The sequence below is a fragment of the Sceloporus occidentalis genome, unplaced genomic scaffold, assembly GCF_023333645.1.
Source record: "Sceloporus occidentalis isolate IW3139 unplaced genomic scaffold, rSceOcc1.0.p SCAF_4, whole genome shotgun sequence".
In the NCBI taxonomy this organism is placed as follows: Eukaryota; Metazoa; Chordata; class Lepidosauria; order Squamata; family Phrynosomatidae; genus Sceloporus; species Sceloporus occidentalis.
In genome coordinates, this window is record NW_028316984.1 from 175,496,665 (window position 1) to 175,516,209 (window position 19,545).

Consider the following 19,545-nt stretch of genomic DNA (forward strand, 5'->3'; position numbering starts at 1 on the left):
CCTAATAAATACAAGTTTAATATTCTAATATGTCAGTGAAATCAACTTGAATTATTCCAGAGTTCTGATTTTCCTATTTATATTTCCTTTGAATATATAAATCCATGCATATACCCCAATCTAGGAAGGATGATCTGTGCACAGAAACCTGTACATGTTGTATGGGTTCAGATCAGATCTGAAAGACCATGTCAAACACTGCTGATTTTTTTTTTTAAGTCAAGGGGTTGGACTCAAGCAGTAGGTTTGGGTGAAGAATGCTGACAGTTCAAATCTCAACAGCAGGACTTTAGCAGTGGGAAACTGTGCCACTATTGTGAAAGTCTCTCTAAATTAAAACTTTAAAGTTTAATTATTAAAATTAGCTTGGATTGAGAGATGTTGTTTGGGCCCTCTCCCCCCTTTTTTTTTGGGGGGGGGGAGAGATGGGGACAACATTTGCCTTCTTTCAGGCCACTGGGATGTCTCCTGCTTGCAGTCCTGGGGCAAATGGCGGTGGCACGGTCCTGGCGCAGACCTTTTGCGCTGTCTGCTTCGCCTCCAGGTCAGAATAGAGTGGCACTATTACTTCCCTCGATCGATAGAAATATAGTGTCTAGATCAAGGAAAGTAACTGCCTCTCTATTCTGCTTTAGTCAGACCTCAGCTGGAATACTGTGTCCAGTCCCTTACTGACAACAAACATTGTTTCAGTACCAAGATAGCTTCTTTGGGGGCAGATGGGAAGGAAAGATAGAGTTGGGTCTCATCAGGAAACTGGTAACACCACACCCCAAAATTCAGGATTACAACTCCTAGTGGTTTAATGTAGATGTTAAACAGAGAAATGACTAGCAGGGTGCCACATTTTCCTGCTCTCTCCTATAATTTTGCACACACAGAACTGAACAGACACATGCTGTCTGACATCTAGATATTTTTTTAAGGTTAAAAACCATAGGTTTTTAATTTTTTATTCAAAAGGGGAGAAATACTACAACTTTGAAATAATCTGTCTTACTACAGGAGAGAAATCTGAATTTAGTCTTAGCTACCATGTTCAAATATCTAATCAGGCTTTTACTCTTTGCCTTTAAATACTTTCAAATTAATATCCATTTTGAATTTATAGTTCATAGATTTATAATCAATATTGGTAGACATCAGCCATCAACTAAATGGATTATGCCACCAAAGCAATGCATCTTTGGGGCAAAGCAGACGGGGCAAATGGAGTGGCCAGAGGCCTCTCCTGCCCCAATCACGACGGGACCACAGCAACAAGATGCCACGCTCCCAAGGGCAGCCGCTGCCATGGTCCCAAACAGGCCACGAAATGGAGCAGTAAGAAATCACTCCTTTTACAGTTGGGTTTGGGCCATATTAGGCAGCCCCAGCATGGCATCTGCACAATCCAGGGGCATGCATTATGTGCATGCCCTGCCCCTGGATCGGCCCGACAGTGGCCCTTTCAGGCTGTCTGTTTGAAGCCTTTGTTGACTACATCTTTCAGCAATGGGCACAATATAACTATTCCTATTCATCTACACCAATGAAGGAAAAATGATAAAATCTTATTTAGTCCACTTGTTTGCATTAACATCAAACTGTGGCCTTATCATTAATTCAGTCATTTTCTGAAACATCACTGTTTGATATAATTTGTAAGTTATCTTACTATATTTCACAAATACTATTATAAATGAGCAATTACCTGGAAAAGTTTATCTGCAGCCTGTGGAGTGGTTGCTGGGGAATATGTTGGGTCCATTTCTGTAAACTCCTCTGCAAAGTTACTAACATCCAATTCATCACGAATTATTGGTTTAAATGGAGCTGACATTTTTTTGGCAGCCAAGTCATTCCAATTTATTGTCTAAATAAAAACATTACATGAAAATTAAGAGAGAGTGAAAGAAGAATAAAAAGGTACCGTATATACAGTACTCGACTGTAAGTTGACCTCATGTATAAGTTGAGGGCTGAATTTGGGGGGAAATTATGAATTTTGATATGACCCTTGGATAAGTCAAGGGTAAAACTTAGGGACATGCAACAAGGGATCTAAATGATGAAGCAAAAGAAAACAATGCCAAAGCACCTATGAAATTATGGCAGGCATAACTGTTTGGCTCACACAAAGGCTGGATGGATGAGAGAGTAGAGGGAGGCCAGTGCTTCCAGGACAGATTCCACTCTTGCCTTTCAGCAGGGGACAGCTCCCTTTTTAATAAAAGATAAAGTATAGTATTTACATTGACCCGTGGATAAGTTGAGTCAGGTTTTTGAGGTCAATTTTTTGACTAAAATTCCTAGACTTATACATGAATATATACAGTATGTGTTGCAACTACCAATGCAAATCATTTAGGCAAGCATGAAAATAATTACAGTGCAATCATTTGCACCTCAACAAAGAAGTAAATATCATAAATGGGCTTATTCCCAGTTATACTTCCCTAGATCACTTGGACATGAACAACTAAAGACTGGTCTCACATCTCCCATTTCTAAGTAAGGTAATTAAGAGAGCGTGTTGTTGGCCTTAGATGAAACAGATTATCTGGACCCATTTCAAACTGGCTTCAGGGTAGGACATGGAGCCGAGACTGCCATGATCGCCTTAGCAGATCATTTTCGCTTGAGCATCAACTGGGAAAGGACAGGTTGCTTACCTGTAACTGTAGTTCTTCGAGTGGTCATCTGCGAATCCTCACAAATGGGTTATTCTGCACCTGTGCAGCAATTTCGGATCCTAGTGGAATTGCTAGGGAAGACTTTTTGGCGGTAGCTCCGCCCACCCTCTATATAGGCTCGGTGTCTTCCAGCCCTTTCTCAGTTCAAACAGTCCGCCAAAGAGCAGACAAGGAAGAAAGCGTAGGACACGACAGAGGGGAAGATAGGTGGGATTTGTGTGGATTTGCAGATGACCACTCAAAGAACTACAGTTACAGGTAAGCAACCTGTCCTCCTTCTTCGTGGTCTCTGCGAAGCACACAAATGGGTTAGACTGACAAGCTGAGTTTCTCCTGGAGGAGGGCATGTCCTGGCAATAAATAATTAAACCAGAAAAAAACAGTGTGATTGTGAGTCATTTAATAGTTGTCAACCTCAATGTGTTGCAGAAAGAAGAACAGTTCTGCCAAAGGCTGCCTCACAGCGTTATCTGGTATCAGGTCTGTAGTGCTTGATAAAGGTCAGCGGTTGTGACCATACCGCAGCCTTACAAATGTCCTCCAAGGGAATGCCTGAGAGGAAGGCAGAGGAAGTAGCTACCGCCCTGGTTGAATGGACTCAAATTCAAGCAGGGGGCGTCTTCCCAAAAAGTTCATAAGAGAGGTGGATAGTGGAAGTCACCCACTTGGAGAAGCATGGGGGGGGGGGGTGACAGGCAATCCCAGCTTAGGGATGGAATAGCAGACAAAAAGTTGACGGGAACGTCTTGAGACCGAAGTCCTGTCGAGGTAGAACGCCAAAGCCCACCTGACATTGAAAGAGTGGAGTCGTCGCTCGGTACTGGTGGTCAGGTTCGGTGGAAGGACAGAAACTATCTTTGGCAAAAAGGAGATGTTTGGTTTAAGGACAAATTTGTCCTTGAAAAATCTGAGATAGGGAGAGTCAATGTGGAGGGCGCAGAGTTAACTGGCCCGTCGTGCGGAGGTTAGTGCAGCCAAAAAAGCCATCTTCCAAGTCAGGAGCCTGAGGTCACAGGAAGCGAGGGGTTTGAAGGGAGTTAAGGAGAGGGTTGCCAAGATGAGCTGAAGGTCCCAAGCGGGCGCTGGAGCAACAATTGGGGGCCTGAGCTTTTTGAGTCCTCTAAAGAATTTTTTCACCAAAAGGTGGACAAAAAAGGATGGGCGGCCAGAAAACTGAAAGTAGGCACAGATGGCCGCAAGGTAACAATTCAAAGAGGAAATGGATAGGCCGGACCCAAAAAGGGAGTTCAAGAACTCGAGGACGATGGAGACATCAACCTCCGAGGAGGATAACCCCGTCAGTCATAAAGACAAAAATTTGTTCCACTTAAGGGAGTGAGAACGTTGAGTGGAGAGCTTATGGGATGCCAAGATGACATGTCGAACCGAAGCAGAGAAGTGGTTCAGGGCAGGTCTCTATCAGAAGGTTCTGGGAGAGCATAGGAGAGGTAGTCTTCCAAGTCTTCATCAAAGCAGACGACTTCAGAGGTTTGAGAAATACGATCCACTGGGATGCACTGGGCAGCTGTCAGGTCTGGATTGGGGAGTTGACGCAGAGACACTTCAAGCTCCGTGTCAGAGAGCTGATAAGGCTGAGGAAGCTCGTGCAGGACCAAGAAAGGTTCAGCTCAAGGTGGAGAGCAGAGGTCCTCTCAGGACAGAAGAGGTGTTGCCAGCTGAGCGGGCAGCTGTCCGCATGGCACTGAGCCCAAGTCCGTGTCGATGGAAGGCAAAATTTGATCGGTACGGGATCGACGGTCGGCGTCAGAAGTTTAAGGATGAGACTTTTTCTCCTTATGATGGGATGAGTCCTTGGTCTTATCGTTAGAAGACTTATGCTTCTTCTTTTCAGATTTGGAACTGTCTGAGAATTTTTTCCGCTCAGGGGATGCAGATCCCTTGACCTTGGTCAATTTTTGTTTCTCCACAATGGGAGAGAGCGGAACTTCAGCAGAAGGTATGCCCTCGGCAGAAGAAGCCTTGGCAGTGACCTTAAATGTCGAAGGTATACCCTCGGCAGAAGGAGCTTTGGTAGTGACCTTAGCAGGAGCAGGAGGCCTCAAAATTTGTGCATAAAGCAAAGAACTGAGGCACATTTCCCTGTTCTTCCTGGACTGTGGGATAAAGGCCTTGCAGTGAGGGCATGTAGAAACATCAAAGAAGGCACATAGAGTGGCCTTCCTGGCTAGGAATTTTTCTTCTGCACTCGGTGCACCTTTTGAAGGCGTGCAAGGGCATCATCAAGCTGAAGGATGAAGCAAGAGAGTGGTCAAACAAGCCGAGGAAATACCATTAATCAGAGTCCAGAGCAAGTCCAAATCACTATCCAAAAGAGAAATCGAAAAAGCCAAAAACATGGTCAAAGGCGAAAGAGAAAAAAAAGCAATTTCCAAGCAAAGTTCCTATGCTGCTCACGCGGTGGACAAAAGGAACTGAGAAAGGGTGGGAAGACACCGAGTCTATATAGAGGGTGAGCAGAGCTACCTCCAAAAAGTCTTCCCTAGCGATTCCAGTAGGATCTGAAATTGCTGTGCAAGTGCAGAATAACCCATTTGTGTGCTTCGTAGAGACCACAAAGAAGAAGTGTGACCCTGTTGGTGCTCTCAGCAGCTTTTAATACCATCGACCATGGTATCCTTCTGGAACGCCTGAGAGAATTGGGCATCAGGGGGACTGTATTACAAGTGGTTCCAGTCCTATCTCTCAGACAGATTCCAGAGAGTGATGCTTGGGGACAGCACCTCCTCTAAAAGAGAGCTTAAATTTGGCATCCCTCAGGGCCATTCTGTCCCCAATGCTATTTGATATCTACATGAAACCGCTGGGGGAGATCATCCGGAGGCACGGTGCATGGTGTTATCAGTATGCTGATGACACCCAATTATACCTCTCCATGCCCCAGACAAAAGCGTCAACTAAGATAGGCATCTCCGCTCTGAATGAATGTCTTGAGGCAGTAATGGGCTAGATGAAAAAAACAGATTGAAACTGAATCCAAATAAGATGGAGGTGCTTGTAGTTGGGGAGTCCTAATCTTGTTTTGGAGGTTTGTCAACTGGTCCTGGATGGGGTCATACTTCCCCTAAAGGATGGTGTTTGTAGTTTGGGGGTGCTCCTGGATCCGGCGCTTCAGATGTCAGCCCAACTAGATGCGACAGCCAGGAGTGCCTGTTACCAGCTTCGGTTAAAAACGCCAACTATGCCACTTCCTAGAACCTGAGGACCTAAACACTATGGTACATGCACTGGTAACCTCACATCTTGACTTCTGCAATGCACTCTACATAGGGCTACCCTTGCATCTAGTCCAGAAACTTCAACTAATTCAAAATATGGCAGCTAGGGTGGTCAGTGGAAGATCTAGAGGTGACCATATTACACCTGTATTAAAGTCTCTTCACTGGCTGCCTATTAACTTCCGAGCGCAGTACAAGTTGTTGGTTTAACCTTTAAAGCCCTTCATGGCTAGGTTCAGCCTACTTATAGCATCACCTTTTTCCATATAATCCGCCCCGCACATTGAGGTCCTCCAATAAAAAGCTACTGTAGCCAGCTAAAACTAGGCTGGCTGCAGTTGCTCAGAGGACCTTTTCTTCTGCTGCTCCCAAATTCGATGGAGATTCGATGTACAGTCCGTCCTCGCCTTACACGGGGGATCTGTTCCGGATCCCGCCGCGTAAGGCGAATTCCGCCTATGCTCGAGCCCCATTGGAAACAATGGGGCTTGTGCGCGGCGGCGCGGGAGCGTGCGGGGCGCAACGGGCGCACGCACCCATTCAATTGAGTGGGACGCGCCGCCCCTTCCGCCCTGCGCGCGCCCCGCGGCTTGAGCGCGTATGCTCAAGGCCACATATGGCGCGGGCGCGCTGTATCACTAGTCTTAATTCTTTAAAAAGGCAATCAAATCATATCTCTTCTGGCAGGCCTTCCTGGATTAATATTTTCCTTGTATTTAATCATTCAACAAGTGCCCTAACTACCTCTGCCTTGTATTTTTAATAATTGTTTTAATAACTGCTAATAATTTAATTGTATTTTATTGTGGATGGGAGGATTAGAGAAGGTTTGAGCAAATGGTAGAAGCGATTACTGTATTTTATGGATGTTTTTACTGTTAGCCGCTTCAAGAAAAACGGGATATAAATAATAATTATTATTATAATTATTATTATAGCACTGTAGCTTAAGGTATCACAAAAACATTTCATTAAATAAATGTAGTTACATATAAAACACAGAATAAGCAAGCAACATTGGTTTTAATGCTGAAGGAAATATTTTTATTTATGTGCAAACTTTTATTTATTGTTCAGACTTTACAATGAACATATCAATTCTTCTCTGTTTGTGGTATTTTTTTGTCTTCCAAGACATACATGATTTATATTCTTAAGATCATTTAAAGTGTCAGAATCTGTAAATTCATCTTGACTGTTTTTTATGTCCCGACAGTCTGACATGACTAGACTCAACCTTTACCTTTGCTTTTTAAATCTTCTGTGGTCATTATTTTTGTCTTGGCAAGCAGATAAAAACATTTTATTCCAGAAAGCCTTTGAGAATTGATTTTTAATGGGAAACAGATCTTGTATAATCTGCTGGGCATTTTATTGTTGTTTTAAAAGGTTTGAAATCTTATGATGGTTTAATTGCTTTTTAGTTTTATGTGTTTTTAATTTTTAACTAAGTTTATTTTAACTGGTGTTAGCACCTTGAGTTGTAAACTGGGGAAAATGTGGGATATAAGACCAATTCGTTTACTTCAGTATGAAAAATCAGTAGTTATCCTACAACGTTACTCATTCTCCAGAATTAGAATAAGTAATAAATTCCTATCCTTGTTTTCTGCAAAATATTCAAAGCAGTTAACAAAATAATAAAAATAATAAAAACTGAAGATCAGAACCAATAAATTGCAATTAAAACATTGACAAAATTTATTTTCTGGGTACAGTAGCATAACAGACAAGATATATCAAAATTTAGAGTTTTCAGCACTGTTTAACACCCCAAGGTTTAATGAAACAGGTAGATCTTCAGTTTACATAAACACTAGAAGAAAAGATATTTTACGACATTCCCCAGGGACACCATTACACCATTTTGGTACTGCTATAGAAAACGTCCTCTCTCTAATGCCCAACAGACATTTCCAAATACAAAGCATGTTTCCAAAAATAAAAAAGGAGCAATATCTCATTTTGTTTCACCTGGAAAAAGGGATGCTGTTTGACTTCATCAGCACCATCTGGTCCACAACCCAGTCTTTTCTTTGGATCTTTTATCAGAAGACACTGAATAATATCTTTAGCTAAAGCAGTCATTTCTTGAGGATAAGGAGGTTCACTTTTTAATATTCTCCTAAAGGAAAGATGTAACGGTTACAGTTGGCCTCCATATCCACAGATTCTGCAGCCATGGCTTGAAAATATATTTCTCAAAAAATACAAAAACCAAACCTTGATTTTACCATTTTATATAAGGACACCATTTTGCTACACCACTGTATACAAAGGGAGTTCTGCATGCATGGATTTTAGTATCTACGATGGTGGTGAGTTATCTTGGAACCAAACCATAGCAAATACCAAGGGCTCACTGTAACTGATTTGGAAAAGTAGAAGTCAGTGGAAGACCCAGCAAATCGTGGGAGTGTAAATTGAAACATCACCCTAATGTGCTTAGAACTGGGTTATATGATTGCTGAAAAAGTTTTAAAAGGGGGGGGGGGGCTTAGATTCCTGCCTTTGGGCAATAACTTCATATTGTTGTTGATTGCTCCCCAGAACCTGCCTGATAATGTAGTATCAATGCAGAACACCTAACTGGAACATCTAGAAAACTGATTACTACGTTACTTGGAGGACAAACTCTTGGCATTTCCACACTTCATGAGAAAAAGATCAAGGTGTAACATAAAAAAAGAGGAAGCTGTCTGTACAGATAGGATTTTGTCTCTTTTGTCTGTTTGGTGAAACCTATTGCAAAACTTACTTCAAGTAAAATTAAGCCAACTACTTAAGATAAAGTTAGGTGATGGAGATAGACTTTGTACACTACACTATTCAGGAGAAGTGGAAAATATAATCAACTATCTGTCTCCGGTACAGATGGATCGTCATGTATGACTAAAAGGAAAAGTATTGAATGAGTTTAAGCATCTGGAGATAGCAAGTCCCATTGTCCCCAATGGTGGTGTGTGCATGCGGCTGCTACAGCGGCTGTGCGCACATCTCGCTGCATTAGGAATAACGGGACTTAAGGTCTCACGTTTTTTAGTACATGTAGAGGAAGGGTCCAGAATGGGTCCCTCACAGATATCAAGGTCCATCTATACTCTGGTTTCAAGAGATTCTTATATACAGGAATATCTCAGCTAACAAAGTAGATGTATCACTGGACCTTACTTATTTAACAGAAACTCTGGTACCAGAGGAAGAAATAATATGGAAAGAATAAGGATAAATTCCTACACCACAAAAGGAAGATCATTTCAACATGTTTCAACAAACTTTATTCAAAATGAACATTACATACATATGAAATGCAACAACCAGATCACTTTCATAAGTAAACAAAAACATGTTGAATCTTCTAGAGACTGCTTGAAAACTTCTTTCAAAATACAACCTGGTATATATTTTTTCTTTCATCAGCCTCCACTTTTCTTATGATTTTCATACTAGTGACAAAATTTATAGAACCACACTTTTTCGACATGCCAAGGTAAATGGCGAGGCAGACTAATCTGCTTTTCCCTTTCCTTTCTACTTCACACAAGCTCAGTAAGTGTTTATGGTGGCAGTTGTTTCCCTTGACTGTTGTAAGTAAGCACACACAGTTATAGAAGGATCACCTAGAATAGAATTCCATTCTTTCCCAGGTCACTTTTTTGCATTATTTACTTCAGACAGAAGACAAGAAAGGGGGGCTGGGCTAGCATTAAAATTTTGTAAAAAGGATTTCTTTGTCAGAAGCTTTTTAAACTGAGGTAATGCCAGTTTTTTTCTTGAAAAACAGAGTATCACAGGCAAGCACTATGTGCAATTCAGCTACTTCCTTAACTCACCTGGATATATCAGCTTGTGAATTTCTTTCCCCATCAACTGTAAAAGGTGATGCTCCAGTCAATAATTCATACATAAGAACACCCAGACTCCACCAATCAACTGCCTATAATAAAAGAATGATTACATATGAACAAGAATAGAAAATAATATTAAGCCAATTATAAGGAAAATAAAAAGAAAACAATTACTCAGGTATCTGTTTAACAAGTAGGAGAAAACTAGTAATAGAGGAATTTATAAATTTTGTAAGTTTACAAAGAGGAACAATCATCTTCATAATCATCACCATCTTATTTTGTTTTATAATTTAATGATGATGATGGTTCACTTTATGCATACATATATCCTGCTTCTCCTTCAGAATTCAAGATAGCTTACAAATTAAACCAGATACAATATGGACAAAAACATAAGCTGCATTATCAATACACTGGAACTTAACAGTCAATAAATTCAAAAAAATTCAAAATGAACACTAGAAGAAGAGAAAGCAGCAAAATAAATAAATAAATAAATAAATAAATAAACCTTTTCTTTAAAACTAACTGGTTCCCCAATTAGGATAAAAAATTATTTTCCAGTGAAAAAACATCACTAAAGAGGAGGACTTTCTAGCCTCCTTATGAAGGGAGTTCCAGAACTATGTGGTGTAAATGGGTTGTTGTTTTCATGCTCACTGACCTGGTATTCAATAGTATTTTCAGTGTGGGAGACTGTTATCTAGGCTATTTGAACTGAGGGATAAGATTCGTAACTTTTTTTTAAAGCTGGCTTGTTTCAAATAATGATAGCTAGATTAATAGCAATTTGTCTCAACTGAAACAATACAATGGGCCCTTGGTATCTGCTGGGGTTTGGTTCCAGGACCACCACCACCCCTTGGATAACAAAATCCATTGATACTCAATTTCCATTAAATACAATGGCAAAATCAAGATTTACTTTTTGGAATTTACATAATTTTTGAATATTTTCAAGTTGTGAATGCTTGAATCCATGGGCATGGAGGGCCGACTGTGCTAAATTTTGGTTACTCTAAAGTGGAACCCATCCAACACATTCTCTCAGGCTAGGACTCAAGGCAGTTTGTAAAAAGGCAGTGAATACAATAAAACACATATAGGTAAAAACAAACAGAATTAAGATAAAAATTAAGACTGTTAAATAACAACAGAATTAAAACCAATTAAAATCTGCCTTTAAAACTGATCAAACAGTACAGCAATTAAATTAAAACGTTAACAATATTATTTTAAAAACATGTTAAAAAAGTTTAAAACACTAAAACATTTAAAACGGAAAAATTATTCACTGTTTTAACTATAAGAAGCCCTTAATATGTTCCACTTAATCTAATTCCCAAAGGTATTTTGAAATAACTAATCATTTATATACTCAAAAATATTATTTATTTATTTATTTATTTATTTATTTATTTATTTCATTTGATTTGTATGTCACCTTTCTCTCAGAAGGGACCCATGGTGGCTCACAGATAGAAACATTAAAAAATACAATAAAATTTAAAAGAGATAAAATAATCCAAAAACAGTATAAAATTACTAAAAATATACAAAAGTTAAAAGGCGAGACTGAAACACATATATTCCATAAATGCCACCCTGGCATGATTATTTATTGAATGCCTTCTTAAATAAAAAGTTGTTAGCTTGCTGAGAAAAGGAATGCAGGAAGGGGGCCAGCCTAGCCTCCTGTGGAAGGGCATTCCAGAAGGTGGGAGCAGCCATCGAGAAAGCTTTCTCTCATGTCCTGGCCAAGCAAACCTGTGATGATGGTGGGACTGAAAGAAAGCCTTCCCTAAAGATCTTAGCATTCTGGCAGGTTCATATGGGGAGATACGGTTCTTAAAATAGTCTGGCTCTAAGCCATATAAGACTTTATAGGTCATAACCAACACTTTGAACTGTGCTTGGAAACGAACTGGTAGCCAGCGGAGCTGTTTCAACAAGAGAGTTATATGCTCCCTATTACTAGTTCCAGTCAGCATTCTGGCCACAGCATTCTGGACTGACTGCAGTTTTCAAACAATTTCCAAAGGCAGCCCCATGTATTACAGTAGTCCAAATATGTCTTCAAGGCATGTGTCACCATAGCCAGACCTGATGTTTCAAAGAATGGGTGCTCAAACAAGTTCCCTTTTAATAAAAAAAATCAATCAATCAAGGACAAAATGCAAAAGAAGGTGAAACATACTTTGTCATGTCCTGTTTCCCCTCCTTTGACAATATCTGGAGCCATGTATTCTATCGTTCCACAGAAGGAATATGCTCTCTCATTCTGAAAAATGAAGTTACAAAATGACAGCAAATACATTTATGGATATCAGTACATCAAAAAAAATGAAAAGATAAATAGTGACTAACAGTTCCTTACCCAGTTATTATCTGCTATATTATAAATATATTAACTGGAGTAGAACATACAGTAGGTGTATGGCATGCCATCTGAAGTCAATTTATTGTGGCCTACAAAGTTCATTAAGGCAGAAACAACTTGAAGGCACAAAATAACAACAATTAAAAACTGCAGCACCAATCAGATATCAACATCAGAACACTAATAATCATAATACTAATAGTACTGGTGAGCAAATGATCATGTTATTCTGAAAAGATCAGTAAGCATCTGCTTAATACTAAACTGACATTAGAGCATTCTTTTACAGACAAGAAAATCCCATTTTGTTTAAAAAAATTATTCTGAAGTATATTGTATTCCAGTTAAAAGTCTAACATGTAAAATAGGTCTTTTATGAAAGACATACTGTATGAAATAATATTTATGAAAAACAATGGGGCCATACAGACAGGCCAAAATAAAGCTGCTTCGGGTCACTTTGGAGGTATGCTGTTTAAATGATGCATGTGTCCTAAGAGGCCAGAAGCTGTGCCAAAGCTGTGGTCCAGTCCTTAAGACTGGAGCGTGGCTTTAGCATGGCTTCTGGCCTTTAAGGGCACATGCTTCATTTAAACAACATATCTCCAAAGTGTCCTGAAGCAGCTTTATTTTGACCTGTCTGTACGGGCCCTTTGTAAACTCTAATCTATACAATACAATCCACATCATTTCCACGCATTTAAAAATAGTGACTTAAAAAAACTTCAGCTGCTTTTATAGCTCTGTGTATTGAGTGGGACCAACTCTGGATAACAAGCAGAGCATAGAATTAACAGTTAATGATACTATTTGAAATATTACTTTTTGGGTAATGCAAAGCATCACACAAAACTGTAAACATAAAGCAGGAGTTGTCAAGTTCTGTGAAGGAAAAAAGGAATTGGTTCAACACAGAAAAAAAAAAGAGGAAGCATTGGTTCAACACAGGAAAAAATGAGGAAGCTATCTGTACAAACAGATAGGATTTTGTCTCTTTGCACATAAGCAGATTTGCTGACTACCTCTAATTTTAATTAAAAGGAACCCAGGAGCACCACCACTAAGTTCAAGTTTCAAAATATGGTTTAAGAGGATCCTCATAATCACTTTATTTAAATTATCATTCCAAATTATAAAAAGATTTCCTATAAGCACTTCAAATTAATACATATTTTGGACACATTATTTTTCATTCTGACATTTTTCTGACAGCTTGCAGGGCAAGATGGATCACAAAGAGTAAGAAAAAACAGTTTTAAAATGAAACAATAACATAAAATAATTCAGACTAGAATAGTAGCATAGGAGCATCCCAATTCAGACTGCTAAATTATATAACTAATTTTTATGTACAATAGAAAGCAAAAATAGTGTAAGTCAGAAGCTGTTGCTCAAATTCTCATCATCCTTCACCACTGGCTATGCTGCCTGAGGTTTGGGAGAGGGATTATGATCCAACAAATACTCACCTGATTTACAATTTTCAAGTAATTTTGACATTGTGATGAAAAATGGTCTTTAAAACTGTTATGGAGGAAACATATACTCTATGGGGATGAGTTCCACAAAGACAAAGAATACACAGGAAAGACCCTACCACTTGTGCTCACTACTCTAATTGAGCTTGGAGATATGCACTTTGTGGCAGATCTTTAGGCCGAAGTAGGTATATACTGGTGGAGGCTATTCAAACATTGATATGGTGATACTCACTTCATCACCAACAAACTCCTTACTCAACCCAAAGTCAGTCAGTACCACATGACCATCAGAATCAAGGAGAATATTCTCAAGTTTTATATCACGATAGATAATTCCTAACTGGGAAAGACAAATGTAAATCATAATATAGCAGAGACCATCATAAAGCGTACATAAATTTTTTTATAAATACATAGTCTACATCAAATTGAAAGCAATGTCACAATAAAGTATGAGAAATCAGTACTTGTTCTCAAGTTAAAATTATGGCTAAATTTAATAGACGTGTATGCACTCTGAGATGTAATTAGCATTGAAAAGTACATCTGATATAGAAGAACAGTCAACAGGTCCAGAATATATAGAAAGACCCCACTTATCTGGCCGGTTAGGGACCGGAGGACTGCCAAAAAGTTGAAATCAGTTGAAAACCAGTCCCTATTCTTTTTTTAGCTTGCCAATACAAAACTGAACCATAGATGGCATCAGGCTAACAGAGAGAGAAAAACTAAACATGCAGAGTAGAGTGAGACAGGAAAAACAGTGTGCTGAGTCAACTGAGGGGTGGGGGAAGCAGCAGCAGTGGTCGAAAGAGCAGGCCAGGGGTCAAAAGTGCAGTACACAGCTATAATTTAGATCTGTCAAAATAACAGAATGTCAAAAAATGAGCCATTGAAAAGAGGAGGATGACTGTACATGGAAATATATACTACAATACAAAGAGACTTGTTATTCACACTAACAGACCTGTGCATATTTACAAGAATTTGTATTCCCTCTTCATTTCACTGAAAGCAGCATGTTAATACAGTGGAGCCTTCCCATCTGCGGGTTTGGTTCTTCCCCCTCGGTGGATAGAAAAAAACATGGCTGGTCGAACGAACCCCTTATTATTCATTGGGTAGCAATGTATGTTCATTTGCATGCATATGCTGCCATTCAATAATATGGGGCATGGTAAACTGCGGATAATGGGACATGGTGGCTTAGCAGTTAAGATGCTGACTCTGACGATCGTAAGGTCGGCAAATCGGCAGTTCGAGACACAAGCTCTCTGTCTGACAGAGTGAGCTCCTGTCACTAGTCCCAGCTTCTGCTAACATAGCAGTTCGAAAGCATGTAAAAGTACAAGTAGATAAATAGGTACCACTTTGGTGGGAAGGGAACACTGTTCCGTTCAATCATGCTGGCCACATGACCACAGAGTAGTCTGACAACACCGGCTCTTTGGCTTAGTAACAGAGATGAGCGCCACCTGTTACAGTCAGACATGACTAGACAATCAAAGGGGAAACCTTTATGGCCATGTTCTAGCTGAGTTTCTTTCTGACGTTTCGCCAGCATCTGTGGCTGGCATCTCTGAAGATGCCAGCCAAAGATGTTGGCGAAACGTCAGAAAGAAACTCTGCTAGAACATGGCCACATAGCCTGAAAAACCCACAAAAAACTATGGATGCCGGCCATGAAAGCCTTCGACTTTACATGGGAAACCTTTCTTTTAAGCCGCAGATACTCCAATCCACAGACTGCTGCTGCTCAAATGTGGCAAGCCCACTGTATAAGTATTTTCTTTTTGACCAAAAGGCAATTCTTAATCCCAATTAAAATATATCCAATTAATTCAGAGAATTTACATAAGTGTTGATTTACCAAGGTCCCATTGATTCAACAGCTCTACAGTAGATGATACAAATGATCAGACTTTGGCTAATGGAATTTCTGAGAAAAGACAAAAATGTGGTTTTTACCTTGTGTAGGTGTTCAAGGGCCAAAACAATCTCCCCAATGTATATTCGCACCTCATCTTCAGTAAATTTCTCTCTTTGTGAAAGATGGGTAAAAAGTTCTCCGCCATTTATGTAATCTAGGAAATAAAAATTGATTACTTACTATTTATAGTAACTTTACACTACAGTACTTATTAAAATTAGTAATAATAGTAAGTAATAATAACAATGGTTATATTCTTAAAATTGCAATTATAATCCATCAAAAACAATCCTGCTCAGTTACATTTAATTATGTTGCTTAGGTTGGTATTGTTGGCACAATCACAATTAGAAAGGGATAAATCAGGTGCAGAGTCCATGCTCTGGTAAGCTCCTACTTGTGCTACTGTAATGTGCAGCACATTAGGCTGTCTTGTCAGAAAATTACAACTGATGCAAAATATGCCCCTAGAAGTTTTAATCCTATAAAAAAAATCAACAAAATTCACCAGTTCTATCTTGTTTGCACTGACTCCCATATCACTTCTGAGCTGAATTCAAAGTACTGGTTTGAACATACAGTATATATCTCCTTAGAATCTGAGATTTGGGCAAGTCACATGTTCTGCACCTCAGAAGAATGCAATGGTAAACTTCCTCTGAACAAATCTTGCCAAGAAACCCCATTATAAATTTGCCTTAGGGTTGCCATAAATCAGAAATGAAGGCACACAACAAGTCTTTCCAACTCTCAGTCTTCTCCAAGCTAAATATCTCCAGCTCCCCAAGTCATTATTTCAAGAAATTCAATACATTTTTGGGTTTGACTTAACAGTTGCTCTAGATATGTTACTGGAGCAAAATCAACTACTCTAAAGAACTCATCTTTCAATCTGTTACCAATGTCTAAGAGATACTTACATGATTGCAATAGCAAACTTACAGAGAAACAGCAAACCAGAAACCATAAATAAGATTCAGGAGAGGGTGTTGGATCTCGGCTTTGCGTTTTATGAAACATGAACTGAAACATACCAGCATTCAAGAGAGAATGTTTATGTAAGCAGCTGTACAGCTTGCACCAGTCAGAATGCACTCTTTCAGCTGGTATCTCCTTCTGATTTGTCAGGAGGCACTTATAGATGCCTTTAACCAGCACCATGTTTCAGAACCACAGATATTCATACTGGTTTCATATCAAGACACTTCTGTTTAAGTTTGTACTCTCTTTCTCCTTTCTACCATTACCTCAACCCATACTACTTGATATCCTGTCTCACTCCCAGTCTGTAACATAGTTGCTTTTTTGTGTCTTCAAGTCATTTCTGACTTACTGCAACCCTATCTTGGGTTTCCTTAGCAGACTGAGAGTGTATGACTTGCCCAAGGTCTGGTCACCCAGTGGGTTTTCCATGACCAAGCAGCCATTCTAACCCTGATCCCCAAAGTTCTTGTCCAGCACTCAAACCACTATGTAACACTGCCTTTGTAACATGAAACACAAATGGCCATGGCAATTGATCTGATGTCTGTAATTCAGATAATTATTTTCTGTTGTTTCAATGAAGATATTTCCATTTTAAAAATAAAACTTACCCAAAATGAGATGAAGCTTTGTGTCTGTCTGGAAAGCATAATGCAAAGTGACCAAAAATGGAGACTGTCGAATATGTTCCAGTACTTGCCGTTCAGTCTTTGTATGTTCAGTTGTTTTTGCTTTTTGAATTATTGTTGCTTTTTTCAATACCTTCATAGCATACAACTTGCCAACATCATGGCCACTTATTTTCCTTACCAGAAACACCTTTCCATAAGCTAAAATAAGAAATATTAGATAAGTTAAAATACAGCCATTTGTGTCAACGCTTCAGATTTATGTACAATACATCCCATCAGATTTCCACTTCACAAAGTAGCAAAATTCAAAGATCAAACTGCCAAGACAATGATGATAAAAGATTATGACTAAACTCTATAAGCCCAATATCATCCATTCTCATTTTTAATGGAAATACAGACTATTATTAGAAGTAATAGCTTTAGGATTCTGCCAGATAAACAAATGCAAAATCATCATTGCTTTTTCAAATAATCAGTATTGACAATGGACAGAGTTGACAGATTCAGGGGTCAAAACAGAAAAAGAGCCCTCCCTCCAGTCCATCTGCCTTGGTCCAGGCCTCAGAGGGAGAGAAAAATGCTGGACCTGATCCCCTCCCCCCTCACCATTCCCTTCTCCTTTTGTGTCGTGTCTTTTAGATTGTAAGCCTGAGGGCAGGGAACCATCTAATTATTATCTCCTCTGTTTTAAGTCGCCCAGATTCCCAGTGATTGGGTGGCATATAAATAAATCCTATTATTATTATTATTATTATTATTATTATTAAAACAGTTCAGCTAATAAGCAAATGTGAGCATTAGAATGCTTATGAGAACTCTGAAATTTGCAAAAGTAGGGGTTAAACCCACTGGGTAACCTTGAGCAAGTCACACTCAGGGGAAGGCAATGGCAAAACTCTTCTGAACAAATCTTGCCAAGAAAACCTCATGATAGGTTTGCCTTAGGGTCGCTATAAGTCAGAAATGATTCAAACACACAAGGGTTGTTTTAACAAAAACAAAAAATAAAATCCCCAAACAAAACACCCCCACATACACATATGCTAATCTCCAACCAGTAGTTCTATTGAAGCATTGCTGAATAGGAAGAGAACATTTGTGTAAATTCCACTGATTTCACTGAAGATGCCAGCCACAGATGCAGGTGAAATGTCAGAAACAAATTCTTCCAGATCACAGCCACACAGCCCCAAAAATCCTCAAAAAACTATTTTAAAAATCCACTGATTCAAATTACTAATCTATCTGGGATGCATAATTGGATTTAGAGCCAAAAACAGTCCCTATAAGGACTGAGCATATGCTGGAAAGAAAACTAAATCAAAATTGAACAAACAGAAAGAAGAGTAAAAACGGAATTTTCAGGAGGAGGTGGCTGGAATCTGGAAGAGGAGTTCTCCTGCTAATAAGAGAGGTTACACTGCAACATTTTCTTACTATTGTTTGCTTGTTTAGACTAGTATTTATGCCCCACCCTTTACCCAAAAGGGCTCCCACAGCAGCTTACAATTTGTTCACTTTGAAGTTCCCTGCCCTCAGGCTTACAACCTAAAGAACAGATGACACGCAAGGAAAAAAGAATGGGAAGGGGGGGTGGAATCAGAGGCTATAGCAGTGGTGGCTGGGATAGATGGAGATCCTATCATCAGCTGCTGGGGTCTAGGCATGATAGAATTGTGTCTGCTTACTTTTAATATCTATTTTTACCAAACACATTACATCTAATGCGTATGCATGACATTTATTCTCTAACTCATGAGTTGGCTTAGGATAGAAACTAGGCAGATTTATTGATTGGGATATGCCTATACCATAGTTAAAGCAGTCAGCAATGTCTCTCTCACTGCCGTCTCAGCTGGTCTTCTTTCTTTTTGTCAAGAACCCAGGGAATGAAAGGGAGATCGAATCACCAAGGAAGGGTTTGGTGGCAGTGCTACCAGTCCTACTGCACTGGAAAGAGGTGGGTAAGTTTGGGCAAAACCACACAGGATTCCATGTGAGTGGAGAATAAGTGATCAAATGTAGTTTGACATCCGAGGATAGATTTGGAATTTCACTAACTATATACCCTCCAAATGATCTTGAAAGGGTAAACTTTAGAAAGAAAAAACTGAAATGCTTAATATTCCCAACTCAATGACCTATACTAAAAATACCCACCCCATCTCACTACACCCCATAGCAAAGGAAACCATTTCTTACCTCCTGTCCCAAGAACTTTCAGAAGCTCAAAGTTTTCAATCCCCACCTTCTCTACATGGCCTGTCAAATTTGCTGGAACACAAAAACATTTCATTGTCAACTTGGTATTTATTTAAATTTATTTCCCACCTTTTCTATGGGTCTTGTAGTTAAGGTAGCTTACAAAAACTG

General features: G+C 39.3%; 1 protein-coding gene across 5 annotated transcripts in view; it reads right to left on the minus strand.

Moving 5' to 3' along the window:
* The window catches only part of RPS6KA5 (ribosomal protein S6 kinase A5), a 70,621-nt gene that overhangs the window by 31,517 nt on the left and 19,559 nt on the right, over window positions 1-19,545 (minus strand). For all 5 annotated transcript variants that reach the window (XR_016281022.1, XR_016281021.1, XR_016281020.1 and 2 more), the window contains exons 3-10: window positions 19,375-19,446; window positions 17,149-17,367; window positions 15,592-15,707; window positions 13,856-13,963; window positions 11,960-12,043; window positions 9,745-9,848; window positions 7,886-8,036; window positions 1,694-1,855 (exon numbers count right to left, since the gene is read on the minus strand). Coding sequence is in view for 2 of the 5 variants with exons in the window: in XM_089522389.1 (XP_089378515.1) it covers window positions 1,694-1,855; window positions 7,886-8,036; window positions 9,745-9,848; window positions 11,960-12,043; window positions 13,856-13,963; window positions 15,592-15,707; window positions 17,149-17,367; window positions 19,375-19,446 (1,016 nt within the window). In the remaining 3 variants the exon portion in view is untranslated. The remainder of the gene's footprint in view (window positions 1-1,693; window positions 1,856-7,885; window positions 8,037-9,744; window positions 9,849-11,959; window positions 12,044-13,855; window positions 13,964-15,591; window positions 15,708-17,148; window positions 17,368-19,374; window positions 19,447-19,545) is intronic.